This window comes from Oncorhynchus mykiss, chromosome 19 (genome assembly GCF_057628025.1).
Source record: "Oncorhynchus mykiss isolate SJ-2025 chromosome 19, ASM5762802v1, whole genome shotgun sequence".
Taxonomy (NCBI): domain Eukaryota; kingdom Metazoa; phylum Chordata; class Actinopteri; order Salmoniformes; family Salmonidae; genus Oncorhynchus; species Oncorhynchus mykiss.
In genome coordinates, this window is record NC_143040.1 from 49,400,516 (window position 1) to 49,411,834 (window position 11,319).

The 11,319-nt window shown below is 42.6% G+C and overlaps 1 protein-coding gene across 1 annotated transcript; it reads right to left on the reverse strand.

The window, feature by feature from the left end:
• Positions 1–309: 309 nt before the first annotated feature.
• On the reverse strand, positions 310–7,753 carry snapc1b (small nuclear RNA activating complex, polypeptide 1b). The gene is made up of 10 exons (XM_021574258.3): positions 7,473–7,753; positions 7,137–7,296; positions 6,776–6,916; positions 6,429–6,536; positions 6,071–6,226; positions 5,923–5,979; positions 5,666–5,728; positions 5,132–5,249; positions 4,955–5,020; positions 310–1,064 (listed from the first exon to the last, which is right to left on the reverse strand). Exons 1-10 carry the CDS (start codon positions 7,601–7,603, stop codon positions 1,024–1,026), a joined length of 1,041 nt encoding a protein of 346 aa, XP_021429933.3. The 5' UTR covers positions 7,604–7,753; the 3' UTR covers positions 310–1,023.
• Positions 7,754–11,319: the final 3,566 nt, after the last annotated feature.

The following is an 11,319-nucleotide window of genomic DNA, read 5'->3' on the forward strand; positions in this document are numbered from 1 at the left end:
ACATACACAAACGCACCCACGCACACAGAAACATACACAAACACACCCACGCACACAGAAACATACACAAACACACACACAGAAACATACACAAACACACCCACGCACACAGAAACATACACAAACACGCACACAGAAACGCACCCACGCACACAGAAACATACACAAACACACCCACGCACACAGAAACATACACAAACACACCCACGCACACAGAAACATACGCAAACGCAAAGTAAGATGGTGGGCAAGAGAATAAAGACTGGACTGCAGGAATCTGGACAGCATAAAAAGGAGAAACCACAAACATTCTGTAAAAATGAATTTTTATTTTAAAAAAAGTGACGTCATAAACAGAGACCTCAGAACTCATACTGCTTGTACCTTGTTACTATTTCCTTATTTCAAATATTTGTCTTACTTTTGAACTGCAATGTTGGGAATGGGCTTGTAAGTAAGCATTTCACTGTAAAGTCCACACCTGTTGTATTGGGCACGTGAACAATACATTTTGATAAAGAGACATACATATGTGACAACATTATGTTCTCTGAACTCATAACTCCATAACAGTAATAACATTGGATGTTCCAACAACAGCATCAAAAACATCATAGGCATTTGAAAGGGAACTTGGTTTTCGACGTAATTTAACTTTTCTCTCTCAATATTTTCAAGAATCAAGTAGTTAATAAAATTGTCAGTGATGGAAACAAATGATCCATATCATTGACTGATACCAGCACAATACAATTAAATGTTTTACTGCGACATGAACAAAATCTTTGCATGTCTTCGAAAGCCTTCATAAATGAAGGGTACCACCTAGAGACTAACTTCCTTATGTGCCAGACTTTAAAAGCATTGCATTGAGTGATTAAACAACACCTATGGTGAAACCAGATGTATGCTGGATAAAATCAGTTGTACCAAATATGATGATTGTGGTTGTACACAGGGATTGATGTCTGACTGACTCTAAACCAACCCAACTCGTCGGAAACTTTTTCCTCTTCTGTGATGTCACCATTTGAATTTCCTTTTCTTTTTTTTTTCCGTTGTTTCTAAAAATGGGACAAGCAGAGAGCAACATTCATAGCATTACACTTCTATTCCTGGGGCAGCAGTAATCGGGCGTTGGGCCAGTAATCGGGAATTGCTGGATTGAGTACCTGAGCTTACAAGGTAAAAATCTGTCATCCTGCCCCTGAACAAGGCAGTTAACCCACTGTTCCCCGGTAGGCAGTTATTGTAAACAATAATTTGTTCTTAACTGACTTGCCTAGTTAAATAAAGGTTACATTTAAATAATAAATAAAATATTCCGAACTTCATTATTTTTCACAATATATCGTTTTGACAATATCACAATATTATTTTTGCACTAGTTGGCTGTACCTGCACCAAAACTCCAGTATTTTTCCTTCATAGCCTGTTCTCCATGTTATATTTAAATAGGGAGCCAATTTGTTTTCAGCACTTATTTCCATGACTGATAAACTCGTTTTCTCATGGGTCTCTTGTCCCTCTGCAGCAGACAAGTGACCAATATGTTTTGAACATCGAATTTCAATACATATCGTATCGGAACCTACACAACCGGTCAAAAGTTTTATAACACCTACTCATTCAAGCGTTTTTCTTTATTTTTACTATTTTCTACATTGTATAATAATAGTGAAGACATCAAAACTATTAAATAACACATGGAATCATGAAAAAAAAGGGTTAAACAAATCAAAATAGATTTTATATTTGAGATTCTTCAAATAGCCACCCTTTGCCTTGATGAAAACTTTGCACTCTTGGAATTCTCTCAACTAGCTTCATGAGGTAGTCACCTGGAATGCATTTCAATTAACAGGTGTGCCTTGTTAAAAGTTCATTTGTGGAATTTCTTTCCTTCTTAATGTGTTTGAGCCAATCAGTTGTGCTGATTGGCTCAAACAATTGAGCTATTAAATAACAAGGTAGGGGTAGTATACAGAAGATAACCCTATTTGGTAAAATACCAAGTCCATATTATGGCAAGAACAGCTCAAATAAGCAAAGAGAAACGACAGTCCATTAATACTTTAAGACGTGAATGTCAGTCAATACGGAACATTTCAAGAACTTTTAAAGTTTCTTCAAGTGCAGTCGCAAAAGCCATCAAGCGCTATGATGAAACTGGCTCTCATGAGGACCGCCACAGGATTGGAAGACCCAGAGTTACCTCTGCTGCAGTTCATTAGAGTTTCAAGCCTCAGAAATTGCAGCCCAAATACAGTGGGGAGAACAAGTATTTGATACACTGCAGATTTTGCGGGTTTTCCTACTTACAAAGCATGTAGAGGTCTGTAATTTTTTATCATAGGTACACTTCAACTGTGAGAGACGGAATCTAAAACAAAAATCCAGAAAATCACATTTGTATGATTTTTAAGTAATTCATTTGCATTTTATTGCATGACATAAGTATTTGATCACCTACCAACCAGTAAGAATTTCGGCTCTCACAGACCTGTTAGTTTTTCTTTAAGAAGCCCTCCTGTTCTCCACTCATTACCTGTATTAACTGCACCCGTTTGAACTCGTTACCTGTATAAAAGACACCTGTCCACACACTCAATTAAACAGACTCCAACCTCTCCACAATGGCCAAGACCAGAGAGCTGTGTAAGGACATCAGGGATAGAATTGTAGACCTGCACAAGGCTGGAATGGGCTACAGGACAATAGGCAAGCAGCTTGGTGAGAAGGCAACAACTGTTGGCGCAATTATTAGAAAATGGAAGAAGTTCAAGATGACAGTCAATCCCCCTCGGTCTGGGGCTCCATGCAAGATCTCACCTTGTGGGGCATCAATGATCATGAGGAAGGTGAGGGATCAGCCCAGAACTACACGGCAGGACCTGGTCAATGACCTGAAGAGAGCTGGGACCACAGTCTCAAAGAAAACCATTAGTAACACACTATGCCGTCATGGATTAAAATCCTGCAGCGCACACAAGGTCCACCTGCTCAAGCCAGCGCATGTCCAGGCCCGTCTGAAGTTTGCCAATGACCATCTGGATGATCCAGAGGAGGAATGGGAGAAGGTCATGTGGTCTGATTAGACCACAAATAGAGCTTTTTGGTCTAAACTCCACTCGCCGTGTTTGGAGGAAGAAGAAGGATGAGTACAACCCCAAGAACACCATCCCAACCGTGAAGCATGGAGGTGGAAACATCATTCTTTGGGGAAGCTTTTCTGCAAAGGTGACAGGATGACTGCACCATATTGAGGGGAGGATGGATGGGGCCATGTATCGCGAGATCTTGGCCAACAACCTCCTTCCCTCAGTAAGAGCATTGAAGATGGGTCATGGCTGGGTCTTCCAGCATGACAACGACCCGAAAAACACAGCCAGGGCAACTAAGGAGTGGCTCCGTAAGAAGCATCTCAAGTTCCTGGAGTGGCCTAGCCAGTCTCCAGACCTGAACCCAATAGAACATCTTTGGAGGGAGCTGAAAGTCCGTATTGCCCAGCGACAGCCCCGAAACCTGAAGGATCTGGAGAAGGTCTGTATGGAGGAGTGGGCCAAAATCCCTGCTGCAGTGTGTGCAAACCTGGTCAAGAACTACAGGAAACGTATGATCTCTGTAATTGCAAACAAAGGTTTCTGTACCAAATATAAAGTTCTGCTTTTCTGATGTATCAAATACTTATGTCATGCAATAAAATGCTAATTAATTACTTAAAAATGATACAATATGATTTTCTGGATTTTTGTTTTAGATTCCATCTCTCACAGTTGAAGTGTACCTGTGATAAAAATTAGACCTCTACGAGCTTTGTAAGTAGGAAAACCTGCAAAATCATCAGTGTATCAAATACTCCCCACTGTAAATGCTTCACAGAGTTCAAGTAGCAGACATCTCAACATCAACTGTTCACAGGAGACTGTGAATCAGGCCTTCGTGGTCGAATTGCTGCACAGAAACCACTTCTAATGGACACCAATAGGAAGAGACTTGCTTGGGCCAAGAAACACGACCAATGGACATTAGACTGGTGGAAATTTGTCCTTTGGTCTGGAGTCCAAATTTGAGATTTTTGGTTCCAACTGCGGTGTCGGTGAACGGATGATGTGAAATACATGTGTATTTCCCACCGTAAAGCATGGAGGTGGTGTTATGGTGCTTTGCTAGTGACCCTGTCTGTGATTTATTTAGAATTTAAGGCACACTTAACCAGCATGGCTACCATAGCATTCTGCAGCGATACACCATCCCATCTGGTTTGGGCTTAGTGGGACTATCATTTATTTTTCAACAGGACAATGACCCAACACACACCTCCAGGCTGTGGAAGCGCTATTTGACCAAGTAGTGCTGCATCAGATGACCTGGCCTCCACAATCACCCGACTTCTACCCAATTGAGATGGTTTGGGATAAGTCTGACCACAGAGTGAAGGAAAAGCAGCCAACAAGTACTCAGCATATGTGGGAACTTCTTCAAGACTGTTGGAAAAGCATTCTAAGTGAAGCTGATTGAGAGAATGCCAAGAGTGTGCAAAGCTGTCATCAATGCAAAGGGTGGTTACTTTGAAGAATCTCAAATATATTTTGATTTGTTGAACACTTTTTTGGTTACTACATTATTCCATATGTGTTATTTCCTAGTTTTGATGTCTTCACTATTATTCTACAATGTATAAAATGGTAAAAATAAAGAAAAGTCCTTGAATGAGTAGATGTTCTAAAACTTTTGACCGGTAGTGTAAGTATCATAATAATATTGTATAGTGAGGTCCGTGGCAATTCCCAGTCCTAATCATTCATATCAAATACATTACAGCATAATTGTATTATCCAATCACATTCATCTCTAGAACTACCACTATCTGATTCAAAACTGTCTGAGCAGATACTTGAGTGTGGTGACCTTGCCACATCCATTCACCCCGTGTGCCACAGCCCTTACATACCTTGAGCTTCAAGTTGACTCATGCACCACAGGCTGGTGGTTTTCAGAGCTTCTTCCCTTGCAGCGCCTATTGGACATACAGATTGTTAGTTGGACACAGAGACTGTCAGTTGATCAGGACCATTTTAAGGTGATGTGAGGAACAGGCCTACTGGCAGGCGGGTATATAGGGACTTGCCTTGGGTCAGATGACTGGTCCTTTGTTTGAGTGACTTGTGTCTCTTATGGTACGTGGTCTCCTTAGCAAGCACCACCTCATCCCTCTCAACCTGCCGGTGTCGCCGGGCCTTGGAGGCCTTTGGGGAGAAACGTCACCACCATTCCAGTCATTACAGAGATTATAATTAACCGGAACCAATTAACTTGAGATGAGACAAAAACTGGGACCCACTTTATTTGAAGTGCATCTTATGAAGGCTTCATAAAGCATTCATATAGGCTTCATAAGCAATACATAAATGGGTCACTCATCATCTATAACCGTATATGCTCTATAAAGGATTAATAAATGTGAACAAATAAATGGATGGTTATGCCACATTATGAATCTTTATAGAGCATGATATACGGTTATAGATGATTTGTGAAGCATTTATGTAGTGCTTATGAAGCCTATATGAAGCCTTTATGACGCTTTCATAAGATGCACTTTAAATAAAGCGGGACCAAAAGCGGTATGTGTAAGTTTGAACATAAGAAAAACTTTACAAACCTCCACTATCTGACCATATGATTTAGACTTGATGGATGCAAGAAGCTGAGCTCGCTGGGAACTCTGGGAAGAGAATAAAAGAGAAAACATGTTGACCACAGTGCCACCCTCTGGCCAAAGTCATTATTGCAAGACATGTGTATTGAGGGCAGTGGAGAAAATCTGTGGACACGACACAAATAATATTCAGTCTTAATTCAACATAGGGGTGAATTTAGAACAAATAAATATCGTTATTTTGGTATATTAAAACTCACCTCTTGCTTATTTGAAGTTCCCTCGCCGCTATCTCCATCTACTCTATCTTCCGAACCCTAAACATAATTTAACATAAAGCACACAATCTTAGCATAATGGTAGGTGTATCACACACACACACACACACACGATGAACAGATCTCTAACCTGAGCCTTCTGCCAGTTGTAGAATCCCACGACAGTATTGTGTAGCCGTGGCACCAAGTTCTTGTGGATCAGATTGATGGATGGGTCTGGCTGGCCTGGCTTGGCTGAAATTGATGCCTTCACCTGCTCATAGTGCTCATGTACGTTCGCCAGCTCCTGTGTTCATCCATAGAATACACACAGTAACATGTAGGCCCTAGTACAGCATCGACACTAGTAATGCCTCTTAAACTACACGTACCCCGGTTTATAATCTCTGAGAAAGTAAAGACAAAAGTATCCTTCAGGCACTTGTCTACCATTCCAACCTGCTGCTTGTGTGCGTGTGTAGGAATACATGGTCATTCTACTAGCTCACCTCAAGCATGTCCATGCTGACCAGCTCCTGTGGCCGGGCCGCTCGCTCAAGGAAATCCTCACACACGGTTCTTGAGTTCTTGTTGCTCTTCTTCACATTGAAAATCAGCTGAATCATGTAGATGGATTGTAGATGGATTCAAATAAATCAACAATAAATGTTCCTCACGGCCTTCTTATAAAACAATGTTGTTGAGGCTATAGCACAAACATTTGTTAGTATTTTTTAACACATCTAACCCTTTACTCATGTGCAATCATTCAACTAAGGATGATTCTGTATTAACTCTACAGGGTCTATCCATTTGTTGATGTGGACAGCAAGCTAAAGAAGACTGGAGATCTTACTGGCGTGGGCATGACAGTGAAGTAGAAGGCTTTTTGTGAGATGAGCTGTCTGATGATGTAGACCACATCAAAGTGCTGGGCACTAATTGCATCCTGCTGGAACTTATTCACTTCCTCCCAGTCCTTCAGGGCTAGCCTTGTCTGTAGACAAGAGAAAAATAACAGCTTATGTTAAAAAGCCTGCATTATATGTGAATAATGAATGAACACAAATGCAAGTTTATACAGTTAATAATTGAATGCGTTTGTGTATGAATATGTTGTCCAAGACTGACTTTAATTGTATCTCAAACGTTCAATGGTAGTTCTGCTATATAGTGGGTGGTGGAATCTGTATTTCAGTGAAACCAGAGTATCTAACCTTTTCCTTTGGTGTGGACAGTTGGCAGTGGTATAGCCCATAGAGCAGGTACAAGGCCCCAACTCTAATCTGAAAGGTGTATGGTGGCAGAAAGTATGTGTACGCTGTAGCCAGGACTTCACGACTGAACAGCCTCTTTAGATTGTTTTCAATTTTTCCACTGTAAAAGACACAAGACGCAAATATGAAACCGTTTACATGACAACGTTACACTCATCGCAACACTCTGGATTGGAACACGTGATGCTAATGAAATTCACTGAGACAGACGATATACTATATTTTACAGGTGACAGAGCAGTAGATTTTAGTCTAACAAAAAAAACAGAATCTTACTAGAAAATACTTTGGAACTTCATCTCTTTCCATATGGTCAAGAATTGCTCGTATCGCACCGATTCTGTCTGCTGAAATCTACTCAGCAACATCTCACAGTCTGCTTTAAGACGGTCTTTGCAGTAATCCATTATCAACAACTTTTCCGCAATGTGTTGGCTGCTTGGTTAAATAAAGCAAGGAAAATTGTCCCACCACATTGCAATTAACCAGCTAGTTCGACTCATCAACGACCACAAGCGCATTGCTGATGACGTCATGTGTTTTGCTACAGTGCGGGTGTCAGGACAAAATAGTGCCGTATGAGCACAAGGCATTGGCAGATATACTACATGACCAAAAGTATGTGGACACCTGCTTGTTGAACATCTAATTCCAAAATCATGGGCATTAATATGGAATTGGTCCCCCCTTTGCTGCGGCAGGGTAGCCTAGTGGTTAGAGCGTTGGAAGGTTGCAAGTTCATATCCCCGAGCTGACAAGGTACAAATCTGTCGTTCTGCCCCTGAACAGACAGTTAACCCACTGTTCCTAGGCCGTCATTGAAAATAAGAATTTGTTCTTAACTGACTTGCCTAGTTAAATAAAGGTAAAAAATAAAAATAACAGCCCCCACTCTTCTCGGGAAGAGTATAGTACAGTGCCACTGACACGGCCCGCAACTAAAACATGCGGACTCTCCTTCACTGCAGCCGACGTGAGGAAAACATTTAAACGTGTCAACCCTCGCAAGGCTGCAGGCCCAGACGGCATCCCCAGCCGCGCCCTCAGAGCATGCGCAGACCAGCTGGCTGGTGTGTTTACGGACATATTCAATCAATCCCTATCCCAGTCTGTTGTTCCCACATGCTTCAAGAGGGCCACCATTGTTCCTGTTCCCAAGAAAGCTAAGGTAACTGAGCTAAACGACTACCGCCCCGTAGCACTCACTTCCGTCATCATGAAGTGCTTTGAGAGACTAGTCAAGGACCATATCACCTCCACCCTACCTGACACCCTAGACCCACTCCAATTTGCTTACCGCCCAAATAGGTCCACAAACGATACAATCTCAACCACACTGCACACTGCCCTAACCCATCTGGACAAGAGGAATACCTATGTGAGAATGCTGTTCATCGACTACAGCTCGGCATTTAACACCATAGTGCCCTCCAAGCTCGTCATCAAGCTCGAGACCCTGGGTCTCGACCCCGCCCTGTGCAACTGGGTACTGGACTTCCTGACGGGCCGCCCCCAGCCCAGGTGGTGAGGGTAGGCAACAACATTTCCACCCCGCTGATCCTCAACACTGGGGCCCCACAAGGGTGCGTTCTGAGCCCTCTCCTGTACTCCCTGTTCACCCACGACTGCGTAAGCCACGCACGCCTCCAACTCAATCATCAAGTTTGCGGACGACACAACAGTGGTAGGCTTGATTACCAACAACGACGAGACCAACGACGAGACGGCCTACAGGGAGGAGGTGAGGGCCCTCGGAGTGTGGTGTCAGGAAAATAACCTCACACTCAACGTCAACAAAACTAAGGAGATGATTGTGGACTTCAGGAAACAGCAGAGGGAACACCCCCCTATCCACATCGATGGAACAGTAGTGGAGAGGGTAGTAAGTTTTAAGTTCCTCGGCGTACACATCACAGACAAACTGAATTGGTCCACCCACACAGACAGCATCGTGAAGAAGGCGCAGCAGCGCCTCTTCAACCTCAGGAGGCTGAAGAAATTCGGCTTGTCACCAAAAGCACTCACAAACTTCTACAGATGCACAATCGAGAGCATCCTGTTGGGCTGTATCACCGCCTGGTACGGCAACTGCTCCGCCCACAACCGTAAGGCTCTCCAGAGGGTAGTGAGGTCTGCACAACGCATCACCGGGGGCAAACTACCTGCCCTCCAGGACACCTACACCACCCGATGTCACAGAAAGGCCATAAAGATCATCAAGGACAACAACCACCTGAGCCACTGCCTGTTCACCCTGCTATCATCCAGAAGGCGAGGTCAGTACAGGTGCATCAAAGCTGGGACCCGAGAGACTGAAAAACAGCTTCTATCTCAAGGCCATCAGACTGTTAAACAGCCACCACTAACATTGAGTGGCTGCTGCCAACACACTGACTCAACTCCAGCCACTTTAATAATGGGAATTGATGGGAAATGATGTAAAATATATCACTAGCAACAATGCTACCTAATATAATGTTTACATACCCTACATTATTCATCTCATATGTATATACTGTACTCTATATCATCTACTGCATCTTTATGTAATACATGTATCACTAGCCACTTTAACTATGCCACTTTGTTTACATACTCATCTCAGATGTATATATTGCACTCAATACCATCTGCTGTATCTTGCCTATGCCGCTCTGTACCATCACTCATTCATATATCTTTATGTACATATTCTTTATCCCCTTACACTTGTGTCTTTAAGGTAGTAGTTTTGGAATTGTTAGCTACATTACTTGTTGGTTATTACTGCATTGTCGGAACTAGAAGCACAAGCATTTCGCTACACTCGCATTAACATCTGCTAACCATGTGTATGTGACAAATACATTTTGATTTGATTTTTGATTTGGAAGGCTTTCCATGAGATGTTGTTACATTGCTGCAGGGACTTGCTTCCATTCAGCCACAAGAGTATTAGTGAGGTCGGGCACTGATGTTGGGCGATTTGGCCTGGTGTTTGATGGGGTTGAGGTCAGGGCTCTGTGCTGGCCAGTCCAGTTCTTCCACACCAATCTCAACAAACCATTTCTGTATGGACCTCGCTTTGTGCACAGTGGCATTGTCATGCTGAAACAATAAAGGGCCTTCCCCAAATTGTTGCCACAAAGTTGCAAGCACAGAATCGTCTATCCCGAACCATGAAAAACAGCCCCAGACCATTATTCCTCCAACTTTACAGTTGGCACTATGCATCCGGGCCAGTAGCGTTCTCCTGGCATCTGCCAAACCCAGATTCATCCATCGGACTGCCAGATGGTGAAGCGTAATTCATCACTACAGAGAATGCCTTTCCACTGCTCCAGAGTCCAATGGTGGCAAGCTTTACACCACTCCAGCTGGGTTGGCATTGCGCATGGGGATCTTAGGCTTGTGTGTGGCTGCTCAGCCATGGAAAGCCATTTCATGAAGCACCCGACAAACAGTTATTGTGCTGATGTTGCTTCCAGAGGCAGTTTGGAACTCTGTATTGAATGCTGCAACCAAGGACAGATTATTTTTCCACTTCACAATAACAGCACTTACAGTTGACTAGGCGAGCTCAAGCTTGGCAGAAATTTGTCGAACTGACTTGTTGGAAAGGTGGCATCGTGACAGTGCTACGTTGAAAGTCACTGAGCTCTTCAGTAAAGCCATTCTACTGCCAATGTTTGTCTATGGAGATTGCATGGTTGTCTGCTCGACTTTATACACCCGTTGCGGGTGTAGCTGAATCCACTAATTTAAAGGGGTATCCACATACTTTGTATACGGTAGCAGTCAAAAGTTTGGACACCTACACATTCAAGGATTTTTCTTCATTTTTACTATTTTCTACATTGTAGAATAATAGTGAAGACATCAAAACTATGAAATAACACATATGGAATCATGTAGTAACCAAAAAAGTGTTAGACATTCAGAGACACTCCCTCAAAATTTGAGACATCTGTGGCATTGAGACATCTGCACATTTTAAGCATGCTTTTTAATCAGCTTCTTGATATGCCACGTGTCAGATCTGGGATCTTTTATTTCAGCTCATGAAACATGGCACTAACACTTTACATGTTGCATTTTTACATTTTATTTAACTAGGCAAATTCTTATTTACAATAACGCCCAC